The sequence below is a fragment of the Harpegnathos saltator genome, unplaced genomic scaffold (genome assembly GCF_003227715.2).
Source record: "Harpegnathos saltator strain DR-91 unplaced genomic scaffold, Hsal_v8.6 scaffold16, whole genome shotgun sequence".
Taxonomy (NCBI): domain Eukaryota; kingdom Metazoa; phylum Arthropoda; class Insecta; order Hymenoptera; family Formicidae; genus Harpegnathos; species Harpegnathos saltator.
Genome location: NW_020229939.1, coordinates 174,148 through 200,724, shown reverse-complemented (window position 1 = coordinate 200,724; position 26,577 = coordinate 174,148). Strand labels below are relative to the sequence as shown.

General features: G+C 40.7%; 4 protein-coding genes across 14 annotated transcripts; 2 read left to right on the top strand and 2 right to left on the bottom strand.

Annotated features, from left to right (window-relative positions):
- Nucleotides 1-1,582: 1,582 nt before the first annotated feature.
- On the bottom strand, nt 1,583-6,306 carry pasha (microprocessor complex subunit partner of drosha). 3 transcript variants are annotated; one of them, XM_011144836.3, is made up of 8 exons: nt 6,271-6,306; nt 6,101-6,193; nt 4,024-4,521; nt 3,754-3,837; nt 3,228-3,612; nt 2,874-3,148; nt 2,333-2,769; nt 1,583-2,220 (listed from the first exon to the last, which is right to left on the bottom strand). In XM_011144836.3, the coding sequence occupies exons 3-8, from the start codon at nt 4,487-4,489 to the stop codon at nt 1,888-1,890; spliced, it is 1,980 nt and encodes a 659-aa protein (XP_011143138.1). In that variant the 5' UTR covers nt 4,490-4,521; nt 6,101-6,193; nt 6,271-6,306; the 3' UTR covers nt 1,583-1,887. The 3 variants fall into 3 exon arrangements, with proteins under 3 accessions (XP_011143138.1, XP_025152562.1, XP_011143137.1); XM_025296777.1 differs by having other exon boundaries at nt 6,101-6,295; XM_011144835.2 differs by having other exon boundaries at nt 4,024-4,510; nt 6,101-6,295.
- Nucleotides 6,307-7,960: 1,654 nt separating this feature from the next.
- Tim8 (translocase of inner membrane 8) lies at nt 7,961-8,717 on the top strand. The gene is made up of 3 exons (XM_011144833.3): nt 7,961-8,038; nt 8,106-8,232; nt 8,444-8,717. Exons 2-3 carry the CDS (start codon nt 8,116-8,118, stop codon nt 8,612-8,614), a joined length of 288 nt encoding a protein of 95 aa, XP_011143135.1. The 5' UTR covers nt 7,961-8,038; nt 8,106-8,115; the 3' UTR covers nt 8,615-8,717.
- Nucleotides 8,718-8,967: 250 nt separating this feature from the next.
- Ufsp2 (UFM1 specific peptidase 2) lies at nt 8,968-12,333 on the bottom strand. Of its 3 annotated transcripts, XM_011144832.3 has the most exons (11): nt 12,228-12,333; nt 11,956-12,129; nt 11,448-11,666; nt 11,076-11,303; nt 10,830-10,994; nt 10,646-10,739; nt 10,302-10,562; nt 10,010-10,147; nt 9,811-9,937; nt 9,474-9,727; nt 8,968-9,370 (listed from the first exon to the last, which is right to left on the bottom strand). In XM_011144832.3, exons 2-11 carry the CDS (start codon nt 11,992-11,994, stop codon nt 9,159-9,161), a joined length of 1,737 nt encoding a protein of 578 aa, XP_011143134.1. In that variant the 5' UTR covers nt 11,995-12,129; nt 12,228-12,333; the 3' UTR covers nt 8,968-9,158. The 3 variants fall into 3 exon arrangements, with proteins under 3 accessions (XP_011143134.1, XP_011143133.1, XP_025152563.1); XM_011144831.3 differs by lacking the exon at nt 12,228-12,333 and having other exon boundaries at nt 11,956-12,217; XM_025296778.1 differs by lacking the exon at nt 12,228-12,333 and having other exon boundaries at nt 10,010-10,144; nt 11,956-12,217.
- A 617-nt stretch (nt 12,334-12,950) lies between these two features.
- Nucleotides 12,951-24,655, top strand: LOC105185383 (tyrosine-protein kinase CSK). 7 transcript variants are annotated; one of them, XM_019842432.2, is made up of 9 exons: nt 12,951-13,306; nt 15,583-15,651; nt 16,319-16,694; nt 21,970-22,362; nt 22,651-23,304; nt 23,389-23,584; nt 23,680-23,763; nt 23,847-23,939; nt 24,061-24,655. In XM_019842432.2, the coding sequence occupies exons 3-9, from the start codon at nt 16,600-16,602 to the stop codon at nt 24,154-24,156; spliced, it is 1,611 nt and encodes a 536-aa protein (XP_019697991.1). In that variant the 5' UTR covers nt 12,951-13,306; nt 15,583-15,651; nt 16,319-16,599; the 3' UTR covers nt 24,157-24,655. The 7 variants fall into 7 exon arrangements, with proteins under 7 accessions (XP_019697991.1, XP_019697990.1, XP_019697994.1 ...); XM_019842431.2 differs by having other exon boundaries at nt 12,954-13,306; nt 23,677-23,763; XM_019842435.2 differs by lacking the exon at nt 16,319-16,694 and having other exon boundaries at nt 12,956-13,306; nt 15,586-15,626; nt 23,677-23,763.
- The last annotated feature ends 1,922 nt before the right edge of the window (nt 24,656-26,577 follow it).

Sequence of the window (26,577 nt, the reverse complement as noted above, 5' to 3'; positions counted from 1 at the left end):
TTAACATCTATATCCAAGCAACTAAATGATAATAAAATGAATATGTCGCTAACTTATAACAGTATTGAAATTAATAAGTAATCAAAAAACTTTCTGCAATATGGCACACTCAATAGAGTGAAAAGATTATATAAATTTGAGAATACTAGAGAACTTACATTAAAAGGAACGTGTCACAATTCATATTATATCAAGATTAGCTGTCTATAAGTAAAATAACTATGTCACTTGTAGTGCCTATTTTAGTATAACTTATCGACTTTTAAACAATTTAGCGACATTTTCCAAGAACAAAGCGAGATGAATTAGAGTATGTAGAATGAGTTATAATACAGATTGTAACGGACAAAATATAATGAATATGATTCATAATTATAGTAAAAGAGAAATATTTCTAATGCATTTTATAAGGAAATCCACAGAATGTTAAATTAACATTTGATATATATTTTAAAGTTAGTTAATAGTTTCGTTATAAACAAAATTTTGTAAAAATGACATCACACACATGCATATCAATATTTTATCAACTTTGTATTCGAAAATTTTCTTACAAATGTTTTTTGAGTATATCTTTCTAGTATAAATCGGATTTATATTGATTGACTTATTTCAATGCCATTTATAGTAGGAAAAACATTTTTTCATATTAATATATACATATTTCTTAGATTTTAATACTAGTAAAGCCATTTGATACTAGTAAATAGCCAAGGCAGCAACGAATAAACCTTTGAGTAAAAGCATCAACTAAATTTATAATTAGATAAGTTCCAAGTATTTACACAACTGTGTGTATGTGTCCGCACGCGTATGTGTGTGTGTGTATATGTATATATATATATATATATACATAGACATGTATGTATATATGTGTTGCTTTCATGGCCATACAAAAGCTTTTATCAATTAATGCGATATTTTAAAAAGTTGTCGAGTATCTATACAAATGCGCATATGGATTCGTCCTTCCTTGTACTCAGTGTAGTGTCATATATGATTTTAGATTCTTGTAGATGTAAAATGAGAGATGAAACAATCATATGAATGTGACACGAGTTACTCATGATATACATTTTAAGTAGTGAATTAAAGATTTAGCGGATTGTAAAAAAAAGAATAAATAGTATCTTTGTGGAAAAAATGTGTTATATACAATCTAATAATAATTATTTACTTATTTACTTATCTAATAATAATAATTTACTTTAGATTTTTACTTTGCAGGTTGACAACATTTGATCTTAGTATGCTAGATGTTTCTGACCTTTTAACATTGTAGATGATTATTCATATATGACACAAACTTGTATCATGATTTTATTAAGACTAATAATCTTACGTCCTACTATCTGGTGTATCCTGATTTTTAAGCTATATATATCTTATGAAACCTATTCTTTAGTCTCAATATACAATATTTACGTTTGTACACATTTGCGAACAAATCCTAGCGCCCATGAACGAAAATACTTGTAATACTAATATAATGGTATATAAGACATATATATAGAATATAGAATATATAATAATGATAATAATAATAACGATAATGATATAACATAATAATACTGTTCTATATCATAAAAATAATTACAGAAAAATCATAATTCCTTGATACTCAATAATTATGATCATAATTATACCAACTATAATCGATAATACGTTCATAGTCATGACTATATAAACATATATATACAAACATTTTCATTACATATATTCAGATTTCATATAAGCAAAACTTGTTAACTTACTTGCCTCTTGATTTTTAAAAGGCAATTTTACATACACTCTATAAAATTCTTCATACACTCTATAAAACATTTTCTCTAGTAATTAAATTTTTTAAGTTTTTGGAGTATGTATATTGACTAGTCTTATCTTTTCTTATAAATCCACATTATTCAAATTAGCTGCGGATCCTGTTGGTAAATCTGGTGCTACAAATTTACCAATAGGTTGTATGGCTTTATGTTGTTCAGCCAATTTTCGCATCTCCTGCCTAAGTTTACCCAAGATAGCGTGATTTGGCTGATTAACAGCAGCTTTACCCTGCAGAAGAGTAATTTGTTGCTCCAACTCTTTCTTTTCCTTAAAAGATTTCACACTTCGCGATCCATAAAGCCGTAACAACGAACCCCAAGACTGTATGTGTGGATGCATAAGTTGCAGTATTGCTTGTGCTGCTCGTTGCTTACCGTCTTTCTTATTACGGCAAACCTATGAGTGTCAGTTAATAAAGAGGTAAATATACTTTTGCTTTACTATTTAAAAAATCACACGATAATTTTATTCACATAGATAATCAAGGTATATAACAGATTGTACTCACAACAGTGGCCTCGTGTTTCCCAACTCTCATCGTAAACTCATTTCTCTGATGTTTGAGCGTGTTTACCGAATAATTAATGTGCATATCTCCCAAGCCGTAATTTCTTTGAAGGCAAGTTATCAAGATAGCATGTGGCGATGGTTCTGTGGTTTTCGCGCAGAATTCCGCGACTCGTGGATCCGTGATGGATATTTCGTCAAAAAATGATAGATCCGCGTCCGAATTTCTTCGAGACGCTTTTATCGTGCGACTAGCGTTACTCGACCCGTTATCCCCGTCATTGTCGCCGGAGATCTTATCTCTCATCTGAGGAATCAAGATTTCGAGAGTCTTCCGTGCTGCGTTAGCTTTTGCTTGTTTCTTACTGCTGCCAAACCCGCTGCCATATTCCATGTCGTTGATGCAAACCACCGCTGAATACGGAGTCGCTGCATTTTCTGCAATTTAAACGCGTCATTTCCATCTTAGCTATAAAACTCGGAAATGGGTATTGACAGAACAACAAGAATATTAACAAGAGCATTAAACAATACGGTCGTACCTAATTCTTTAAACTTATACGTTGGTTGTTTCTTGAGGGCATGTTGCACGTATTCGTGAAGGATACAAACGTAGCTTTTGCCTGATGGGTTCATTATCCAATGTTTCGGGGGTCTTTGACCATTATCGTCTCCGACAGCATTACCGCCACCAGTTACGCTGCAGGAGCTATTGACAGGGAAAGTTATTAATTTCGTGCCATCTGGCAAGGTTGGACGTTCAAGCTGTTTCCGATGCCTTTTGTTTTTCGTAAATTTCCGACGCGCTGACCAAGACCTATAAAAACGAAGAAGTAAATCAACATATAGAACACATGTCTGTGACCCGTCGATATAATTTCATTTTGAATACTTACTGGAATCTCATTACTTTAATAGCTTTGAAGCGAAACAATGATTGACAATAGTTCCTTAATTGTTCGCTGTCTAATGAATGCGCCGCGCGATTCTCCTGTATGGTTTCAATTTTTGCGCTAGGAAGACTGTAAGTTTCGGCGTTCGGCGCACGCTCCATTTCTTTCTTCCGTTCTTCTTCCTCCTCTATTAACGCTCGTTTATATTGAAGACAAGGTAAGCCACTTACAGGAACCTCGTGCTTTCTAACACTTCCGGGACCGAGAAAATACGGTTTCGCTAGAGTACAAACCCTGCTTTGTTTATGGAGGTACAGTGGCATTCCACTATTGTGCGTTACTTGTACCCAACCCTCGGGGAGAACGTCAAAATGATTATGTCCAATTTCTGAAGAGAAAATAAAATGACATACACGAATATCATGTAACTATATGCAACATCGTAGTGGCATTGCAACACAACCGTAAATAAATATAAAAATTTACAAAATTCATTTAACTGACTCAATATTACGATTCTATTGCATACCATCCAAGACAAGTTTCTCTTTCTCCTCATAGGGCGTATTATCCTTTCTGTTTTTCCTCTTTCCTTTAAATTCCTCTGGCAGACCTAATAAATAATGTTTCGTTGAAAAGAAATATATTTGAAAGCTGTGTATACTGTGTATCGAAAAAGAATAAAAAAAGAATAAAAAAGAATAAAATGGATCATATTGTTCTTTCGACAGACAAAAATATTCAATCTAATTACGCGGCAACTTGATCTAATAGTTATGAAGATAACAAAATATCTCACTTTCTTCTAACATAGCTTCAATTTCTTCATCTGGCACGTCAGAATCCATGTTCTCATCCGTATCTGAGTCAACATCTGAACAATTTTGTTCAGAGTGACGATCTAGATCATCGAGCACGTCAAACTGCCGCAACTCATCGGTAGTATTTACATCCATATTGTATTCTACAGATTCCCCTGATTCCTGATTACATGAACCATTGTATAAAGCGTCTTTATTGTCGACGCACATCTTTTCTTCCTTCATTAGTTCGCTATAATGATTATTATCAAGCGTGCCAGTGTGACTAATCGATGTGGTACTATGATCTAATTCCGATTTTATACACGGTGTTTCCCAATTTTGATTCTCTTGCTGCGGACAACGGCTTTCTTCGCAAATGAAAGCATCGTGATTTTGATTGTTCTCACTATCTTCGAAAATCTTAACTTCCACAGCTGTCTCTTCAATTTTATTAGCCTCCATTGCATGTATGTTGTGAGGTATCTGTTAAAACACTAGAAAATGTAAATAAAGCTGGCGCATTTAAATAACAAACAACAACAAGTGGCTACACAAATGATAGTAGAATACCCGAGTCGCCTAACTTTTTGCCACGTTGCTTCTCTGTTAGACAAAGAATCTAATTTATAGAACCTAAACATGAATCTAAACCTGAACATTCAAGTAACTAGTCACAGCAATATAGACTTATTAATGATACATACATATATATTTAGATTATGATTATACATTTTGCGCAAATTAATTGTAAATATAGCTAACAATAACAAACAATATCCAGTAAACTTAAGCCCAAGGTCCATATAAAGCAATCCATGGATTGAATACATATTAAGCGCGTTGTATGGCCACACCACTTTCACCAATGAGGCCAAAGTCCAATCAGTATGAAACCAAAATGGCAACGAAAATTGGACATTTGCATTAGTGTTAGCAGTCTGGGGCCTATTACACATCGATGAGAATATATTGTATAAGTTGAGCTCTTATTTTACCAGATTTTGTAGGTGGTTGAAAGAGTTCATCACATTACTCATAACTCCAAGTCTAGATAGGAACAACATTGAAAGATTGAACCTGATACTAGCTGGAGCTATGCGACGGTACTAGTCAAAATTATATCTGGTCTTCAGCTTGGCAGACAAACGTATGCTTGAAAATTGCATTTATCAACTGCATACAAATTTCATGTTTCAATAATGATCATAAATTTCATGTTTCAATAATGATGATAAATAGAGGTAGAAAGATAGAGAGAGAAAAAGAGAGAGAAAAAGAGAGAGAAAAAGAGAGAGAAAAAGAGAGAGAAAAAGAGAGAGAGCGAGAGAGAGAGAGAGAGAGAGGAAGATGGAGAGGAGAGAGAGAGAGAGAGGAGAGAGAGAGGAGAGAGAGAGAGAGAGAGAGAGAGAGAGAGAGAGAGAGAGGAGAGAGAGAGAGAAAGAGAGAGAGAGAGAGAGGGGAGAGAGAGAGAGAGAGAGAGAGAGAGAGAGAGGAGAGAGAGAGAGAGAGGAGAGAGAGAGAAAGAGAGAGAGAGAGAGAGAGTGAGAGGAAGATGGAGAGAAGAAGAGAGAAATAGATAGAAGGGAGAAAAAGAAAGTGATTCTATGTTATATAAGATATCATAGAATATCTTATATGTAGTGATATACTTATATGTAACATTATCGTTCATATATAGCATGCTGTATAAAACAGATGATGTCTCATAAGAGGATATTTTATAAAGTATTGATTACATTCAACAGAAGATAGTACTGGTGTTCAATTGCCATCCTAAAGATTCCTTTGAATACTTTCTAAAGGCTGTTCTTTTTTCTCTGCTGAGTACAACTACCATTGTTAAAATCAAACATAGATTTTCCCTTACCACAATATAAATAAATAAATTAAAGATCTCTCCTATTCTTCTACATCAGTTCAATATCAATATTGATAATTAACATAATTAATTTGAAAATACAATAAACGTAACTGCATTGTGTTTACATATCCAACTTGAAAAAGATTTTTCTCTTTTTTTGCTTGGTTATAAAGTTCCCAATGACGAAATGTTTAAAAGTGTACACTGCTTACCCACTATCAGATCTTATTCAGTTCCACGTTGTGTTGCGATCAGGTGCAATCCGCTGAGGTATTTGCGATTTATTTTTATGTGGCTGCCAGTATCTATTTATATGTTACAAACAAATTAAAGAACAAAAAAGAGACATAATACGACTCGAAATAAAACTAATATAATTTACTTGGTCTACTCCCATCTGAAGGTTAGGTTAGGTTTAGTTAGGTTTTGATCATAAACGTAGAATACCTAGATTGCATCACCGCCGGCTGTAGGATTATTTACTTCGTAACGCTTATGGCCGGCGGAAGCGCTTGGATTATTTCCTAGAATTTACCGTATCGTGACAATTTTTTAATTTGTTATAAAATGTGTTCGGAATTCATGTGGAATTAGCACGTTACTTTCTAAAATTTTTCTTGATGTTTTGGACGATTAAATTTTATATTGTTCTATCTAATCCATATATGCTTCCTTGGTCGGTTCCCTTGAAGAATAATCGACTGTGATTGGTCAATTTGCTTGCGATTTTGAGACTTGTGACTAATGTAAAGGCTCGTCTACAATAGCTGTAAGAGTAAGGCTGTAAGGCTGTAACGTAAGCTGTCAGCGAATGAAAATATTTCATTTTGTGTCTTGCAACCTTACAGCCTTAACCGTTTGAGTCCAAGGGGGGGTATTGAAAAAACACTGTCGAAGAATTCCAAACAGCGCAACCGCGCTTTCTATAAATGAGTATGAAAAGACCCAAGCAGCGCGATAGCGCTTGTTTTATTTTAGGTCGAGAAATACCAAGCAGCGCGATAGCGCTTTGTTTATTTTACATCGATGAATCCCAATCGGACCAATACCGCTTCTTGTATTTGTTAGGTAACGCGATTCTCGTCTTTTTCTCATCGCTTTGTCACATTTATTGTAGTTTGCAAAGCGATCGGACGTATTCTTGCGTAAGTGTTTCTCATTGTTAATAATTGTGTGTTTCAAAATGATTAGACGAAGCAACGGAGCAACGAAGCAAAAGGAATCCATCCAACATGTTTTGATAAACACCGATGTTACAAATTATAATTGTTACTCTCCATTTAAATTATTTGTTCATAACACAAAAATATTGTTAATTTGTAATTCGTTATTTTATAAAATACATCTGTATTATTACATATACGTACTGTAAATTTATAAATATTTCAAGTTTTGTTCGATAAAAATTATTGAGAAGATAACAATAAAATAAAAATTTTTATTTTGTAATGTATTATTGCATTATTATAGTATTATTCTACCTATTGTAAAATGTACTATTTACATTAAAAGGATCGGTGTGATATACTTGCTTCAGTAAATCTGAGCGCGCGACTTCGACAATCGGTAACGCACCGTCAGTTGTCCACAATGATCGAAATGTACTGGGTTTTCTCGACATAAAATCTGAACAGCGCGATCGCGCTGCTTGGGACTCAAACGGTTAAGCTAAGACTCCATGCATGCGGTGAGCTCCGGCAAACGGCTGCGGTGACCAATCAGGAGACAGACGTATGCCGGAGCTTGCCGCAACCGGACTTGCGCCTCCCTCCTGATTGGTCATCGCAGCCGTTTGCCGGAGCTCACCGCATGCATGGAGTCTTAGCTTAAGGCTATAAGGTTGCAAGACACGAAATGAAATATTTTCATTCGCTGACAGCTTACGTTACAGCCTTAAGCTAAGACTCCATGCATGCGGTGAGCTCCGGCAAACGGCTGCGGTGACCAATCAGGAGACAGACGCATGCCGGAGCTTGCCGCAACCGGACTTGCGCCTCCCTCCTGATTGGTCACCGCAGCCGTTTGCCGGAGCTCACCGCATGCATGGAGTCTTAGCTTTACTCTTACAGCTATTGTAGACGAGCCTTAAGATTCTAGCGTTTATTCGACGTGATTCGACGTTTGTAATCATTTAGGATCCACATTACCACGTGTGTAAAAGATCTAAGATAATCCATTTTATACATAAGATTAATCATATTCATTCGATTATTGAAGTTTCAGAAAAATGTCGGATTCCACGTTTGATACCGATTTTTCTAATATATCTTCTGATACACAAATTGATCCACAATTAAATGAACTTTTGGATATTGAGAAGGCAAAATTTGCAACGACTGCACAGGTAAATTATTAAACGCGTCCGTCACTTTTTAAGTGAATTTCTGCTACTTTTGATAATTACATTAAGAGTCGCCTGAATTAGTTTTCCAAAATTTGAAGTTTGAAATATTATATTACACGATAATATTCCTGCCAAGAATAATTTATGTAAGATGGAACTTACATATTGCTCATGAAGCAAAATATATGAAAAGTTTCTATATTTGTTTTAGATTCATGCATTTAACGATATTTGTTGGGAGAAATGTGTCGATAAGCCAGGAAGTAAATTGGGTGGTCGTACAGAAACATGTATCAGTAATTGTGTAAACAGATTTATAGATGTTTCTTTCTTTGTTACCAATCGTTTTACACAATTATTACAAAGTTCTGTAAGAAACTAAATAGTATATAACATACCTCTACAATAACAATGTATCATTATTTTTGTTCAAATACAAATACAAAAAATAACATACATGTCATAACATACAAATTAGAAAAAACTGTATTAGAATAAACTGATGTTTATATCATTTGTAATTTAATACTTTTTGATGAATAGTCATATTAATAAGGTGTGTCTTAACAAAATCAATAAAATAAAATAAAACAAAAAATAAAATTATTTTTTTGTTCTTTCCATTTATAAATACTAAATAATATTAAAAAAAGAAAACCAGTATCTGTATCAGTAATCAAAGTACTGCAAAAAAACTTAGTTGGAAAAATATATATATGTATATTTATTATTTTTATTCGGTTATAACACATGATAAACAAGTAAAATGATTTCTTAAAAATATTACTCTAATATAATACAATGTATATACTATATTGTGAATATTATTCTATATGTATACATATATGTGCGTATGTGAACATGCAGCAGAGTTATTACTGCATTAAATTAGAAAATGTATGTACAATCTGTGTGTGTATTCAGTATCAGAAAGTTACAGGTCTTTGTGGAAGGCACATGTTATAAAATGCATCCTTTTTCCAGAAATCTTTTGTTTTCCACCCACACCATCCTTTGTTTAATATAGTAGGTAAATGTTCTGCACCTGTGTAATGTGGATCTAAAATTAAAAACTTTCCTTCTCCAGAATCCTCGTCGTAACTGACTCCTAAAATTGTGTGAGCCAATACTCCACCACCTATATGATGTCAAAAGATATGTACAGACAAAATTAAGTATTATACTGTTAAGGGGAGAGAAGCAGAGAAAGGAGGAGGAAGAGAAATGCATTTGAAATTTACCAATCATAACAGGTGTACCCTGAGTATCAAAGTGATCAGCCAGTTGTGGAATTAAAGTTGATATCTCCTCTCCGTTTGATGCGCACAATATTCTTGCATCTATATTAAGGAGAGTAGATAGTACAAAATTAACTTCAGTTGAACCAATCCATTGTTTACTGCCAATAAAAGCAGACGGTTTGTCCCCTATATCGACTAAACATTGTTGTATCTTACGATGCGTAGGTATTGGTATATCAGTATAGCCCTGTAATCTGTAGTGGGATAAATTGCAGTTTACTTGTATGTTTATATGAACAATGATATACATCGATGAATATGTTTAGTATTTTATTACCTATACCACGAAATTATGGTTTGAAGAGTCCTGTAAGCACATCCCCATCCATTGTCATCAAAGTTATCTTGCATATAATGATGATACGAATACAAACCATATACGACACTGAGTTTCCCTGTAATACCTAGTTAATGAAAAATATAATTATTTCATATGCGTTTTGTAAAATGGTAGATTTAGATATACAAATGCACACCTTTATATAAAAGGGCTTCGTGAGGATTCATGAGCGTTTCATTTTCCTGTGTATTAAATTTTACAGCGTTCCCACGTCGGAAATACGGTCTTGTTAAATTAAACGCTAAAGCCTTGTGCAAAGCCTTACGATACTCTACTGAAATGATATGACTGGTCTGTATAAAAGCAAATAGATGACATATATTACTGTGATCAAATGTTTGATAGTGATAATTGTACAATACAATATGAAATTGCAAATATTAAAAAGTGAACAGAAATGTATGTAGGAGGAAAATGAGAATTCTTACTTGTGTTGTCACTGGTAAAATTGCCAGGATATGCTATTGTAAATAAGTGTCCGCAACCTTGAGGTTTGAAATGTAATATCTCAGGCAATTTTTTAAACAATTCTGTTTCCTCAGATTGTTTCTTTTGTTGCATCTCAATCAATCTAATATTCCGACAAATAGATTCCACAAGAATCGCATGTAGCTCTGTAGATTTCACATTTAGATTCACCAGTGATAATGCATCAATGTGCAAGTTGCATTCTAGACTGTTAAATGATTCTATAACATAAGCAGTAATAAATTAAAAAAAGAGATTACACATTTATATAAAAATTTACTTTTGATACTATGTAAGTACTTACTTTTGATATGCTGCAGAACAGGAGCATATTTGATAGATTCCTCAGAATTTTTTTCACCTGATATCTTCAATAGCATGTGTGCATAAATAATGTCCTAAAAATTACAAGATTATACATAAAGATATACTTTGATATTATTTTTATTCTGTAATAGTCTATATAAGAATTAAAATTGAAAACATACTGCAACTCCTACATGATGACTCATCTTGTTTGATTCTCTTAAAGATTTTTCACGGTCTTTGGATACAGGTAAAATATCTTTTATCGGTGTATCTTTTAAGTCATCAGCTCTAAAGAGATATACGTTGTTTGTGGGAAAATGTATCCCTATCTTTCCAGATGCAATCTGCAACAATGCAACATGATATAATGTATATATAACATGTATAAAAAATTGGTGAAAATGTTAATTACAAAGAAACTTTACATTTTTCCGCCATTCTTCCAATGCTTCCAATATGTTTTCATCCTGAGCAATCAATGGAAGTGTTGCTTGCAATTTGATGTATACAAATTGCTGATTAAGATCATCTTCACTAATAATAGTGAAATCATTGGTAGCTTCTAATTTCTGATGCATATAAAAGTATGCTTGCACTTTTAATGTACTGTGCGAATATTTTAAAAGCAGTGGATTATCAGTGATATCGATATCCTAGACATACAAACACATATACATGTCAATTTACTAATAAACATGATATATACACATTATTTTTATTTCTTTATAATAATAGACCAACCAAAACACCGATTATAACAGCTTGTATAGCAATGATATTAATTAAATAAATATTACCTTGAACACATCTGGATTTATTTCTTTGCATTCACCAATTTGTAATATACCGCAGCAATATATATCTGCAGGTAAATTCAATTGTAGAGCCATATAGTCAATTAAATTCTTATCTTCGCTATCGTACTCATTTATACTAAATGTTAGTACCACGAGTATATCATTATACATAATACCATAGAGATAGCCAGTTGCTATAGGTTTTGTAGTTTTCAATCGCTGAAAAATATTATTGTGCTTAAATGTTAAAACCATTTCAAATTGTGAAAATTACTAGTGTATTATTGCATTATATCTGATATTATTTTTTATCATTATTAATATATAAAAATACATGTATGGCATATCATTAGAAAATAAATTTATGAAAACCAAGTATTGATTACAAGAGGAAAAATTCATGTAGTAAACAAGTTATAATGCAAGTAATTGTGAAAGCATAAGAAATTTTCATGTAGCAAGGTAGACTACTATTATTAATACGAATATTTTTCATCGGGAAGTTTACCTGCAAAACGTTTGACAAGATCCGTAATTGCAGTGCCATAGTTTCTACTATAAAATCAGAATTATACCTTGAACCGATCAAAAGTACTTTGTGCTATCAACGGGATCAACCGAGAGCTATCTCACCATATGGAAATTGCACGAAATTACAATTAAATTCTCAAGCATGAACCACCTACATTCAGAGGTTAAATCAGATTTCTTCCCGTTGGTAAAGTTCTAAAAAAATGTATGTAACTTAAATTTCTCTATATTATGTCAAATACCACTCACTTTACAGGCCTAAATAAATGAAAAGATCGATGTACGCGCGAATCTGTATGTTTTATATATTAATTAATCTATAAAGGACTTTTTTCTATAACAAACCGTTGGTCATAAATCGTAAGCAAATTGACCAACCACAGTCGAACATTCCAAAACATGATCGACTGTGATTGGTCGATTTGCTTGAGGTTTGCGCCCGGTCCAGAATAAATTGCAAATACCTAGTTACGAGTTGCGAATGGCAACTACTAGTTACAAAGTGCTGTTTTCCGTTGTAAAAAACAGTTGCGATTGCCGGTTGTCGTTGCCAAGAAGTTAAAAGTTGGGCAACTCTCTTTTAGCAACCGCAACTGTCTCTTACAACCGAAAATAACACTTTGTAACTATTAGTTACCAATCTTCGCAACTCGCAACTGGGTGTTTGCAACCTATTCTGGGACCGGGCTTTAACCTCAACCGCAACCAAGCCCAACTTGTAATGGGATACGGCCTTAAAGATCGTTTCATGCAAATTAAATATTTAAAAGCAGCAGACAGTTTTATTAGGAAACTGTTACTTTTACAACGAAGGAATAATTAACAAGTTATATTAAGAGAAAAGAAATGTACACGTTGATGAGGAGACCAAAATAACATTGTAAACTGTTATTTTCACTGCGTTCTCACAGGCAAATAGTTTCAAAGTTCGATTTGCGTTGCAACCATCTCGCGATCTCTGTCGCGATGCGACATAGCCGTTGATTGGCCGTTTGCTGGGGAAATTTCTCCGCGCTTCGGAGGACTCGAGGCGCGACAGGTCGACGACGGCGCTGTAGAAGTCACTAGCGTGCGGAACCGTGCACCGTGAGTGCAACTTCAGGCCTCAGTTATCGTGCGCGAATCAAGGTGCTCTCTTCACACGGTTCGTGCGTAGCAAAATGGCCGTTCGACTTAAGCGAGTGTGACGTTTCTCGACGAGTGGTGTTCGCGTCCGACGACAAGCCGCGCACAGTTTTCCATGAATATTCGCACGTGCGACGCGGTGCCGCAGTGTGTCTCGCGTTCGTCCGCCTCTACGCGGAAGCCAGCTGTTCGCGCGGTCAGAGGTGAGTGCGCGCATACTTCCGCACGGCCGTCTCTCTCTCTCTCTCTCTCGCCGCGAACTTGGGACAGTCTTAGGTGTGTATTTAACCCGCATCGCGTGCGGCGTGCGTGCGTGCGTATGTGCGGCGTGCCCTACGTGCGTACGTACGTGCTCGCGTGTACACAACCCACGAGAAACGTCAGCGCACGTCCGACGCACGACTGACTGTCCATGTCGGGAGTCGGGACGTTCCCCTCGTTACCATCGTCGTCGGCAGCGTCGTCGGGCCGCCACTCGCGACGTTCCACGCGCGTTAGCTGTTACATGTGCCGCAAGTCGAATTCTTTAAACATTTATCTCAGAAACCTCTGTCTATTTCTCGATTGTCCGCTCTCGGCTGAGAACCCTGCTTATGGATATTACGGGCACTTGGCCCGGTGAACGTTAAAATTCCGAGGGTGACAAATATTGTAAACACGCAGATCGTAAGAGAACGCGCGCGAGAGTTTGTTTCTACTGCGGATAATTGGGTCGATCTTTTTACTTCCCCCCCTTTTTTTCACGTCGCCTTTTGCGGTTGGTATTTAAACGACGCGGACGCGACGTACCGTCTGTTTTCCTCATCGACACGTTCGTCCTGCGAATTTCATTACATTCCGGCCCGTCGTGGGAGAAGAAACGCGGGGAGAAACGTAATGCCAGTGTGAATGGGGTTTCTGGTTCATAGATTCTTTCGGCGCGACTCGCTGTAGGCTTTGATTGCGATTCCCCGGAAACTCGATTCTCGCGGCGCGTTCCCTCGGATCGACGGAACTTCGTCGTAAAGTAGGTTTGAACTGTTGACCTTTGAATATTTCACGACGCGCTCTGAATGGCAAAGAATACGGAGCTCGCCGGTGACAAGCATCTGTCTGAGTATTTGTCAAGGTTTGAACAATGTGCCGGAGCCTAGCATGGTCAATATAGTTTTCAGTTCGAACACAGGTTCAACGGGATCGGTACTACTCGATTCAGCTCATAATCTTGTACGATGAGTGTTTGCCGAATATTTGTCGTATTCCGTCATTTCAACATCATAAATTAATAATCAGTTTCAATTCATCAGTCCAATTATATCTGTGTTGTTTATATTCGGTTAGAATAAGTTCTTCCAATTTTACGCAATCGTCCTCATCGTGCGCTCAAGTCAAGTCGATGTAACGACGGAAGAAAGTAAATAGTTTGCCAAAATATTCGTCACATAATGTTACCATTATTTTGGTGCATATGCAAATGTAGGCAACCGCAAAAAGTTCTTAAGGCCGTTCCTCGAAGGACTTTTGATCCAGTGCAGTGAGTCGGAGTGAGATAGATATATTTTCTCTCATTCCTACTTATATCGCACCGGCTGAAAAGTCCTTCGAAGAGAAGCGGTCCCGCGGATTGGCAGAAGGTGTACATTTATGGTAAAATAAGTCGCGCCGTGACGCGAACTCTGCGTCGACGCGATCCTGCCGACTCCTGCAGCCTCTCTCGCGATCGCGCCTCCGGCCGGGGCGCGCTTTTTCGCGTTTCTGCCGCGCGCCGACACATCGCATTGACCCGATTCGATCCGCGGCGAGAGGAAGCTCATACGAGTGATTAATGCGCCACGGACCGGGCGAACCGGCTCGGTCGCGGCGCCCATGTGAACCCGGGCAATTAGCAATTGGCTAATTATACAGTTAACGGGCGATGCGCGCCGCCCGCGATGAACAACGTAGTCGCGCGGCGCTTAATTGTGCGCCGCAAATGGAGCGCTCCTCCTCTTCCACCTCTCCCTCCTCCTCCTCTCTTTCCTACTCGCCGTTTTTTTCCACGTCTCGACGCCGCGACACTTCTCAGCCGCGAATCCTCCGCAGCGCGCGATTTTCTTTTTGTCATCTTCGATTAATCTCCCGCTGCGAGGGAACGGGCACACGACCTTGCCCGAGATGCACTTCGCGACTTTTGACCGCGCGTCCGAAAATAATTTGCGAAAGAGAAACGAGAGTGTCGCTCGCGCAGGGGAGCGCGAAGGCATCCCGAGCGACATTGGAAAAGCAGCGCGTGGGTATCTCGTGTATTTTTATTTTCTGGCACGATGCACGCCCCTTGAGCAATGTTTCATTGTATTTCCCTCACCGCCGTGTCGCGTCGTTTCGCGTTACGCACACTCACTCCCTGTCGCATAATGCTTTTCTTCTTCCTTCGCGTCGGTTATCTCTTAAAGTTACTCGAGATACGAGTGACCACGTGAGGTGCTTTGGCTGATACCTTCCTTCCGTTCTCTTGTTTCAGAAGGCCAATCTTTTCAGAAGATGGATGCTCGATGCAAAGCATAGGTATGCTCCCTGGAAATACTTGACGGTAACTAATCGCCAGACTAATCCCCGCACTTTGCCGAATCCCCGCCTTTGAACGAGACAATGCGGGGGATGGGGGATTAACGTTATAAACGCATAAACGGCGGAAACTAGAAATGTCATGTCCATTACGGTATTAGCAATTCCATTGTCTACTTAGGTACGTTCTAAACTTGGCGCAAAACGCCCCGGCGCGCGTGTATTAATGAGAAATTCGAGAGACGGGAGGAGATAAACGCCCGCTTCTTGTATCGGTTTCAATCCTCGTCCTTACGAGAGAGTGAAGCGCCGGCTGTTTGATCCCGCTATTCAGTAGTAGTGGGTGTCTTTCGCGCGTTTCATGCGTCCCACGATACAATCTCCGGCATCGACGGTCGACGGCGACGTCGACGTCGTCGTACGGTTCGCCTCCGCACCCGCCGACGTCAATTAGCACTCTGAGAACCGGCATGTGAATGAAATATGAAAATAGGATTTGCGAAATACAGGAGTGACAGGAAGAGAGGGAGAGAGAGAGAGGGGGGGAGGGGGAGAGAGAGAGAGAGAGAGAGACATCAAGGTGTGACGTTATTTCCTTAGAAAAGTAGAAAAATGTTCAACACATGCGAGCGTTTACGTTCGTATCGCTAAATGAGACTCCCTTTTAATTGCATCCGTTACATCCATTTTAGGTCCTGGTTAAGAGCGATAGCACACAGTAACTATCTCATCGATGAATGAGAAAGAGACGATTAATCGCGAGGAGTAACTAACCGAAGTAATCTTTCTCAAAAGACACGCGACTAGACGACGGCGATCGACGGCATCTGATAAGTCCTCGCAGTCGAGTTGAGGACATCCTATGCGGTTCCGACGTCATCCTTCACGCCGCCGTCGCTCATAGCCGGAGAGAGAGAGAGAGAGAGAGAGAGTGTCATTCGCGCCTCGACGTGTCAAACGTTGTCGAGAACGAATGTGTACCACAGATTGCCCCAGGAATTCGCGCACGGCGCGTCAGGACACTCGTCGGCGTGTGCAACTTTTCGGAGTGCAACGCGACGCGCGGAGGTGACTAATGAAATTCCGACGTCGGGTCTCCGCCGCGCGCGGTCCCGTTTGCGCATCAGCGAGCTAGCTAATCTGGACTGTCACCGCGACTCGAGGCGCGCTCGCGCGCACGTGCGCGTCCCTCACGAGGCTCGCGTGCGGCTCGACTCGTCGTCGTCGTCGTCGTCGTCGTCGTCGTCGTCGTCGTCGCCGTCGCCGCCGCCGCCGCCGCCGCCGCCGCCGCCGCCGTTGAAAGTTTTCGCTGCGACTCGCGTTGGAAGTTCCCGCGGGCGGGAAGTAGCGCTCGCGGAAGAGCTTGAGGTGTTGGCTCGCCGACGGGTCCCTCTGGAGTGTCGTAGCCCGTAGCGCGACGTCAGATGGAAAACGGTGGGTCACGGTACAGTAACGTGTACTGTTAAAGAGTACGCGCACAACGAGCGCATTCGCCGGGGCGAATCTGTTGCACGCGCCTGCCCGCCTCTCTCCGTCGTCCGTCGTCCGCCGTCCGCTTCCTCTCGTCCGCTGCCGTCGTGCCTTTCGCGCGCCCTTTTACGTTCTCTCGCGGGATATTAATAGGACCGCGGCGCGGTGCGTGCCGGCTGGCCGGCCGGCCGGCCGGCGCGTATGCGAGCGGCAGGCACGAGCCACGCATAAATCGCTCGCGCGAAATCGCCGACCGGCAACGGAGACGGACTCGCTCCGCTGTCCGTCTCCGTCGCGAGCACGATCCTCGCGGATCGCCGATCGCGTGCGAAAGAATGTCGTCTCGTCTGGTGTCCACCGTCGATTAACACGAGATGCATCGCGCTCTCCCCCCCTCCCGCACCCCGATCACGCGGCGGCTCGCGGCTTCTGGGCGTTTGAAGGCCTCGATTTATTCCGGGACTGAAAGACCACGCTTGACGGTACTTCATTTTCGTGTAATCTCTCCTTTCGCTCATTAGAAGCGTGTACCTCCTCCTAGGGACATTTCTGTCATCTTTCGCGGAAATGTATCTCGCGATGCTGCTCGCTCAGGAAAGGCGCTCCTTTATCGTCCCCTTTACTGGAAGCCGTGGGAATCGTGATTATTTCAGTTGTTGCTTGAGTTGTGCCTTGAGGGAGCTCACAGCCGTGTTCGCACGTCGCTGCATCCCGCGGTAGCATCGCGGACGCGAGGAATTTTCTTGTTCCTTTTCCTGATAAATGGAGCATTCCACATGCGAACGTAACCGCGTCGTTTGCGCGAACGTTGGACTATGGTCTGCGGTTCTTCGCTAGAAAGCGCCTCAACGAGTGAGTCACAAGCAACGAGTTCGTAAAAACACCGATGTAAACAGAAACTTCCGAGTCGGCCTTGAAATCTGCATACGAACCGCATAATTATCGTGCCTGCGTATTCAGCTGAGATTAACATGGGCGGTACCGCGCCGCTCTCTCGGTCGGTCCGAGATATTTTATAAGTATGTCGTTGGACATCGTCGTTATACGCGAAGCCACTTGCAGTTTCTTCTCCTTGGATCTCCCGAGGCCTAGCCGAGCGTGCGCGGGAATATCTTACTTTGCCGAACATTCGGTCCGTCCGTTGCATTTCTAGATTCCCGATGAGACTATTTGTTAAAACGGGCAGGACTTTGGTTACTCTGTTGCGCAACGAACGATTGCCCAATGCTAAAAGCGAGTGAAGCGATGCAATTTTGAATCGCAAAGTACTGTCCTCTCTCTTTTATTTTCGTTAGAATAACGAATCAATTTGCAATGTGCTATTTGAGGCAATATAATTAATTTCTTTCGTCAACGCAAGTGCGAACCTAAATTTTCCAGTTTCAAAACTGAACTTCCATTCACATCGAAGTTTCCAAATATTTGTGGTATTCTTTTTATCTCTCTTTCTCTCTCTGTCTCTCTCTCTCTCTCTCTCTCTCTCTCCCGCTCTTTCTCAGTATGATATAATTATATTGATTACATTTTCACGTGCGAGAGACAGACATGTATGCACATATATGGAATGTCCAATCGCTAGAAACGGCGCATTTCCTTTGAATCATAGATAGAGAAGAAAACAGATATTCACAAGGGAACTTCGAAATTAAAAAAAATTATGAAATTTTGTGTTGAAGTAAAGTAGCTCATCCGTAACACAAAATTATTTTTTGCTCGTACGAAATTCCAATTTGAGGGAATGAAACTACCCTTCGAAAAAAAATAATTTTCATTTTCAGCGTATATCTTTTAAAATACGAGGTATATGCAAAAATGGCTTATATGAAAGTTGTAGTGTATACTCTTTGCAACTGTGATTTTGAGATTTTGCAAAATTGAAAAATTCTTGAGACCCCCTTCGCCCTCTTCCAATTTTGCAAAATTAAACTACAACTTTCATATAAACCATTCTTGCATATGTCTCGTATTTTAAAAGATATAAAAATGAAAATGGTTTCTTTTTCTTTTCGAAGGGTGGTTTCACCTCTTTAGACTGGAATTTCGCCCGAACAAAAAATAGTTTTGCATTACGGATGAACTACTTTACTTCTACACAAAGTTTCATAATTTTTTTAATTTCCGGGTCCTCTACCTTTTCCTATCAGGATCTCAGTGTTAACTGCGTTCTCTGTCATTTCGAAGCTTATCGGAGCATCAGTGGTATTATTCGATATGTGAGTCCGGTGATGTCGTCTATGTTGAGTCGATTTCCATCGGTTTCCCTGCGCCTGGTGAAGGTTTAAAGACGTTGGCCGACGGTACGACCGACCTTCCCTATTTTTGCACCTGCCTGACTTGGTTGCGTGCGTGTGAATTTACGTACGCGTGAAACGCCACTTCACAGAGATCCAAATCAAAAGAAAAATATCAGAAACGATCCACACCAAGATTCATGACGCTCCATGCGTCACTCGCAAAGTTCGTCAAGCTCTTTTCATTTCACGCCTTTTCAAGGTGTCCCTAACGTGTTCGATATAATGCTTTCAATTCTTTATCTATATCGTGGACACAGATGGCTCGAGTCATAAACATTTGCAAATTTATAACACGCAACTCTTCCAAGTGCCTCGTTGCACGCGATAGAGCAGTTTTCCAAAGCGCCTTTTTTTCTTCTTGCCTCTTCATGCATGTTGCTTCCGCGGGTATTAACGTCGCGTGCGGTTGATAATAAATTTCATTAGGTTGAAATCTATGTAACAGTAACAGCGGCGGCGGCGGCAGCGGCAGCAGCAGCAGCAGCAGCAGCAGTAATAGCAGTAGTAGTCAAGTCACCTGACAAGTGCGAGGGAACATGTATTATACGTACGCACCGTGCATTCGAATTTAATATTGATATTCAAGGCGTTTCGCGCGCCCGGCGGGCACGATACTGTTTTCTGACTGACAAGCGAAATTCCGCTTTAACGTAGGCAAGTAGTCGGGAATACGGGACACCCGTTGTGTATCTGTAAAATCTGCAAAATTTAAGGCGCTTCACTTTCGTGCTAACGCGCTATCGCTACATTTTCGTTTCGAGTGTTATCGCCGTTATCAGCGACGTCGCGCAAATTATATGCAGACGTCGTCCGCGAAATTTTTACATCTCACACAGGGAGACAGATGCGAGAGAATCCCGCGCATTTGAAAATCCGTCTCTTGTATCCCATATTCCCCTCTCATCGTATCTGCTTACTCACTTATCAGTCTTTCGCCTCGAAATCCTCGGAGTACATGACAGAAATGTGACTACTCGGGCTTACGTAACGGCGATTCACATATTATTATATTTCGCTGCGCAAGTATACGTTTTCGCGTGACATAACTCGCTCGTTTCTCCTTCTCTCTCTCTCTCTCTGTCTCGCAGGCGTCGACCAAGAATAGACTCTCGGTTGAATTATTCAATATTCACCGGTGCGATGGATTTGTTTCTCCTGTTACTGCGCGGCCGATCGTGATACGGATAACGCGAGAAAATCGTTGTCGGATCCTCACAGATCCGAGAAGCATTTCCTTTAAAAGCCATCTTCTGCGTCACGAAGCGTTTCGCACTCGTATACTTCATTTATCTAAACGGGCGAACTAAACAGGCAACTCACCTGTACGTCTCTCGACGTCTCTCGCATTGTCCCGGCGAATTTTATCTCGTCTTTTACTTGCAGCGATTACTTTATTCTATTCAGTTGTTCGGCGCACACACAGTGCGCACGAACGTGTTTGAATATATTTCTGAGTTTGTTGCTTCCGTCGTTGGTAGAGAGAGAGAGAGAGAGAGAGAGAGAGAGAGAGAGAGAGAGAGAGAGAGAGAGAGAGAGAGAGAGAGAAAGAGAGAGACGAATGACTCGCGCGATTCCTCGCGCGATAAATTCTCAATCGGGAATGCATTCCGCATGGAAATCATGTCGCTTAGTCAGGTTCTGATATTCGCGGATCTGCTACCACGCTTATTCGTATTACAATCGTTGCGAAAATAAGCGGCTGTGACTCACCTATCATATGTTCGTATGTACGTTCCATGTACGGCTGTGTGCGGCACGTCGTAACGCGCGGCGGATGAGCATCGCGATGGTGTACGCCTTGAAACAATAGGCACTTTAGACCAACTACCGCTGTATTAAAACTCGCCGCGGCCCCGGCGAGTTATATACGTGCCGGCTGAATATATATCGGGCTTAATTTGCCTAACGAGTTTTATTAATTATCACTTCCTACGGACACTCGCTCGCGGACACGCTGTATATCGCCGGACTAATTGAGACGAGTTGCCGGACATTGCCAATCACTTAGCACCTCGTTCGTCATTCTCGCCGCGCGTTTCCTTCTTTCTTTCGTGAGGAAAGTTGTCTCCTCTCGTCGAGAGTGCTCAAACTTGCAGTTTCTCGGCGCTACTATGGTAAAACCCCGGTTAAAACCGACCCGGGCAAAACTCTGTCGGCGTACACGGCCGCGCTCGACAACTCGGCTCGATTGTTCATGGAGCAGTTGTTGGGATGAGTATCTTGAAATGAACGCGCGTCTCATCGCGCCATTAACGTTATCTCGTTGACGCTATTTCTACTAATTACACGACAAAATTTCTATATTTTCCTTTTTCTTTGTCCTTTGTTCCTTTTTCTTTCTCTTTCCCTTCCCTTTTTTCCCTTTCTCTCTCTCTCTCCTCTCTCTCTCTGAAAGAATTGTCAAGCCAAGAGAGCTCGAAATTTCTCCACCGTTTGCGCCATCTCCTGCGCTACTCGAACGCGAGGCGCGCGCGTCGCGACTCGGCTACGGATGTGGAGAACGCATTCGGGAGCGTTTTACTTAATGAGCGTCCGATAAACGTGTCCCGCTCATGAATGCGTCTCATTCATCTTCGCAGGTTGATAGAGCCTACTGTGGCAGCTGCCATGCCAACATACCACAATGCGGGTGGTGGATACCCGAACGTGTCAGCGCCAGCGCGGCAAGCAAAGCTCGACGGCAATCAAAATCATCATACTATCCCTTCAAACGTAACGTCCCATCCCCTCATACAAAACAGCACTCAGCAGCAGCACAGCGTACCTTCCAACCTGACTGCAGGTAACATTCCGTCCCACCCAGTATCGCCGACAATGACCACGCACTCGAGTGTCACCGCCCCGAATATCACGACGCACATGAACACCGCCGCTTCGACGCCGGTGATCCTTACCTCAAACGCGATTAATCCGGGCAATACCACCGCTTTGCCGGTCAATCCGAGACACGAAGTGAAGCTGAATGCTATGCCGTACGTATCATTTATATCGCTGCTTAGGCGAGCTATAGTTGTATATATACTTGTATGCAAGCGCGACAGTCGACACGGACAGAGCAACGTTGTGTCGCGCTCCGGCGTTTCGTTTCGAAACTTCACGAAGCAGCGGTACGCGTGAAGCTGAAGTTTATTGAGAGCGCAGTTTGAGAGAAGACACGACGGACTCTCTCTTTTGGTCGACGGTCGTCTTCGCACGACGGAGATCCGTGCGAACGATGACGATACGTGACGATCCATGACGGATACCTCTTGTGACCTCAGATGGTTCCATGGAAAGATATCGAGGGAAACTGCGGAGAGGTTGCTGCGGCCGCGCGAGGACGGCCTATTCCTAGTTCGAGAGTCCACCAACTTCCCCGGTGATTACACGCTGTGCGTGTGCTACCAAGGTCGCGTGCAGCACTACAGGGTGAAGTACAAGAACAACCAATTAACGATCGACGACGAGGAGTTCTTCGAGAATCTGGCGCTTTTGGTCGAGCATTACGAGCAGGACGCGGACGGTTTGTGCACGCAACTGACCAAGTCGCTGCCGAAGCAGGGCAAGCAGGACTTTTGCGTGGATCCGAAGGCCTTCGTCGAGGCCGGTTGGGTGATTCAGACTCACGATTTAGAATTAAGAGAGTGCATCGGAAAAGGGGAGTTCGGGGATGTGCTGTTGGGCGTTTATCGGGGGGAGAAGGTTGCGGTGAAAATGCTGAAGGATAACAGCGAGGCGGCGCAAAGGTTTCTAGCCGAGGCGAGCTTGATGACCTCGTTGATTCATGACAATCTGGTTAAGTTACTCGGTCTCGTTTTTAATAATCAACACATGTACCTGGTTACGGAATATATGAGCAAGGGATCTCTGGTGGATTATTTACGATCGAGAGGCCGGCTGCACGTCTCGAAGAAGGATCAGATTAACTTCGCATAGTACGTATGCGCGCGGAGGCGCGCGCCTATCGTAAACCGCCACGTAATTCGCGCATTCCATTTATTGCATATTTAATGTTGCAGCGATACGTGTGCCGGCATGGCGTATCTGGAATCCAGACACGTCGTGCATCGAGACTTAGCAGCGAGGAACGTTCTGGTGGCTGAAGACAACTCCGCCAAAGTGTCCGACTTCGGCTTGGCGCGGGACGAAAACTTTTCTCTCGACGGCGGGAAGCTGCCGATCAAGTGGACTGCACCGGAAGCTTTGAAACAGAGCGTAAGCATGCGAATCATGCGTCAGATCTGTGTCACGGGCGGGGACGACGAGAGATGCGGTTATATAATTATGTATTATATTGCTGTTTCCAGAAGTTTTCAAACAAGTCTGACATGTGGAGTTTCGGAATTCTTCTCTGGGAGATCTACTCCTTCGGTCGCGTGCCGTACCCGCGAATTGTAAGTGACGCTGTGTTAACACCCAAATATTTCATACACGCACTCGGTGCACGCTTGGCTCACGATACGATTGTGCATTGTAGCCCTTAGCCGATGTTGTGAAGTGTGTGGAAAAAGGATACAAGATGGAGCCACCGGACGGATGTCCTCCGGAGGTTTACGATATTATGAGACAGGTAGATATGTGAAATTTTAGTCTGTCACATACACACGCGCGCGCGCGTTATTTGCTGTTGACATTTTATATTTCTCGTTGATATTGTTTTACCAAGTCATGTTACATTTGCCCTTTGGTAGGCATGGGATTTGCAGCCAGAAAAGAGACCGAGTTTTCACGACATAAAAGTGACACTTGGCCAGTTGAGAGCTGAGTACACCAAAGGCGTGAATTAAGGAGAAACTTAATACAGTTATAAACGAACTTAGCGAGTCAACGCGGGACTGAGTAATATGACCGAATAATTTCTGAATTTTTGAAATAAAGGTAGTGATTTTGAATATTTTTATTAGAAAGAACGAAATGATGAAAGGAAGGAAAGAGAGAGACACGACTTCTATTGTACATTGTATACAAACATAGTATTCGCTTTGCTTATATTTATTGTTACTTTAGTTTTGGAGAAAAACGGGAAGAGTTTTAATTTTTATATAGCAATATTTTGCACAAGCATTACCTACGTCAATCGTGCCTTTGTCCAAGTTGACGTTCTCGACTAGGAAATTCAACTTGCGCATGTGAAATCCGGATATATTCGGGAAGAAATCAACAAAAGATGCATAATACCCGACATTAATCGCCTACTATTTAACTTGTAATAGCCATGTCTTTTCAAAGTCCATTATGGCGATGGTAAAATTCTCTCTCTGCTCTGCAACGGTTCTTTTTTTTTTTCCCCTAAGTGATCAGTCTTTTTACATTGCAGCACAAATACAACTCACACTGAATTAAGGTTAGATCAGCTATTGTGTGCATAACGTTACATTATATTCTATGTAATTTTGTCCATTTTATCTTGAGCAATGGACTCCCCTCCCCCCCATTATTTCGTTATTTGTTGAAATTCCACGAGAAACTTTTAGTTGAGAAGTTTGTATTATTAAAAATGTATAAGTTTTGCTTCAGCAACTATAGGTTTCGAATACTTGTTTAGTTATTTAAGCTCTTTGATCAAAGATTTGTCGTAGGAAGTATTAATTTTTAACTAAATTATTGCAATTATTTTTGCGCACCATTATTTAAGTTGTCTCAATATATTCGACTGCATTAGTGGTGTAAATGTATCTGTAAATATTTTTGTACATATTTATCCATCGAAAAATATTTCAAGAACAGATGATATTGGTTGAGATTTAACAAGAATTGTCCATATCTTTTTTTCTAGATTTAAGAATGATTTGTACTACGAACGAATGTCTGTACACACAATCGCACCACGCCAAAAAGGAAAAAAAATGATTATCACTCGTCGTTCGTTATCCATATTATTGACGATTTTATAGATGGAGTAGTATATTATTCGCAACATCATTTCTAATCTATGCTTCATTTTTACGAAATATTTTTACGAAAGATTCTGCCAACAATAACAACGGACTAATCATGACTGTTTGACGGCCGTATATTTCTCTAAACGGTAGCTGCAAGCTACGCGGAGAAGATCAAATATTGTTTATTCTTTAAGACGCAAGCAGCGAGCAACATGGTCTGTAAAACTGTAGATATATTAAATACAATTAAAGAAAAATAAATTTTTCCTAAATTAAATATCGAGATATCTAATATGTGTGTGTGTATGTGTGTGTATGTGTGTGTGTGTGTGTGTGTGTGTGTGTGTGTGTGTGTGTGTGTGTGTGTGTGTGTGTGTGTATGTGTATGGGTGGGTGGGTGGGTGGGTGGGTGTGTGCGCGCGCGCGTGTATGTGTATGTGTATACACACACACACACACACACACACACATACGTAGCAGTCGCGTAAAGTTGCTAAACATTGCTAATGAAAAATTGATATTGTATTATGCGACGCTATGAGTATGCTCTTTTGGAGGTGTGTATTCGGTTCCTCGAATCGAAATCTTTTATAATAGGAACAGAGACTATTGCGACTGATTGAATATTTCACAATAATAGGTTCGATCTTTCTTCTGCAAGTATCTTCTCTCGGTCTGCAGTTAGACGTAGTTCTGTAAGAAATCTAGCATATTTAATTTAAGCACATGGTCCGTTTGTAACTTTGATATTACGGTATATACTGTCGAGGTACACGTGCTAATAACACGTATCGATATGGCTCTAATTGATACTTTGGATTACTTCTTCATTACGAAGTTCAATATTTGCATGTACTTGCAACTTACCGAACATAAATTCTTCCAGACGTGATTTCATGTCATTGCTCCACGCCAGTGTTTCATCTCCATTTTATACACGATACTTCGATCCAATGTAAAACATCTTGTTATTCATTGAAGAACATTATAGGACAGTTTGTGTGTGGTGTGTGACATTGTTACTTGTATCTTGTATGTATTTTGATATATGTACACGGGTTTCCGTTGTTGCGATATTAGTTTTCTTACAGCAATATGTTAAATCCGTTTATCTTCTACCGATAATCGCGCTCGATTATATAGGATGTAAGAAATCTAATATATAAATATATGCTGAATGATAAATTAGATCGCAAAATCGCGCGAGGGAATTCAGTCGATACTTCATATGCATGTGTTCACGTTGTAAGCAGAATGGACTACGTGTCGATTTTGATTGCGAAGTATGTGTGGAACACGTGACAAATACGTTTTCCATTCTCGTTC

Bases quoted from the DNA above. Each gene is read 5' to 3' on its own strand.
- Tim8 (XM_011144833.3), top strand. From the start codon at position 8,116: ATGTCGGATTCCACGTTTGATACCGATTTTTCTAATATATCTTCTGAT. The intron at 8,233-8,443 runs GTAAATTATTAA...TATTTGTTTTAG, and splicing joins AATTTGCAACGACTGCACAG to ATTCATGCATTTAACGATAT.
- LOC105185383 (XM_019842431.2), top strand. From the start codon at position 16,600: ATGTGTACCACAGATTGCCCCAGGAATTCGCGCACGGCGCGTCAGGAC. The intron at 22,363-22,650 runs GTACGTATCATT...TTGTGACCTCAG, and splicing joins GTGAAGCTGAATGCTATGCC to ATGGTTCCATGGAAAGATAT. The intron at 23,585-23,676 runs GTAAGCATGCGA...TGCTGTTTCCAG, and splicing joins CGGAAGCTTTGAAACAGAGC to AAGTTTTCAAACAAGTCTGA.
- pasha (XM_011144836.3), bottom strand. From the start codon at position 4,489: ATGGAGGCTAATAAAATTGAAGAGACAGCTGTGGAAGTTAAGATTTTC. The intron at 3,149-3,227 runs GTAAGTATTCAA...TCGTTTTTATAG, and splicing joins ATTAAAGTAATGAGATTCCA to GTCTTGGTCAGCGCGTCGGA. The intron at 2,221-2,332 runs GTGAGTACAATC...TGACACTCATAG, and splicing joins GGAAACACGAGGCCACTGTT to GTTTGCCGTAATAAGAAAGA.
- Ufsp2 (XM_011144832.3), bottom strand. From the start codon at position 11,994: ATGGCACTGCAATTACGGATCTTGTCAAACGTTTTGCAG. The intron at 11,304-11,447 runs GTAATATTTATT...TTGTATGTCTAG, and splicing joins TAAATCCAGATGTGTTCAAG to GATATCGATATCACTGATAA. The intron at 10,995-11,075 runs GTAAAGTTTCTT...GCATTGTTGCAG, and splicing joins TGGAAGAATGGCGGAAAAAT to ATTGCATCTGGAAAGATAGG.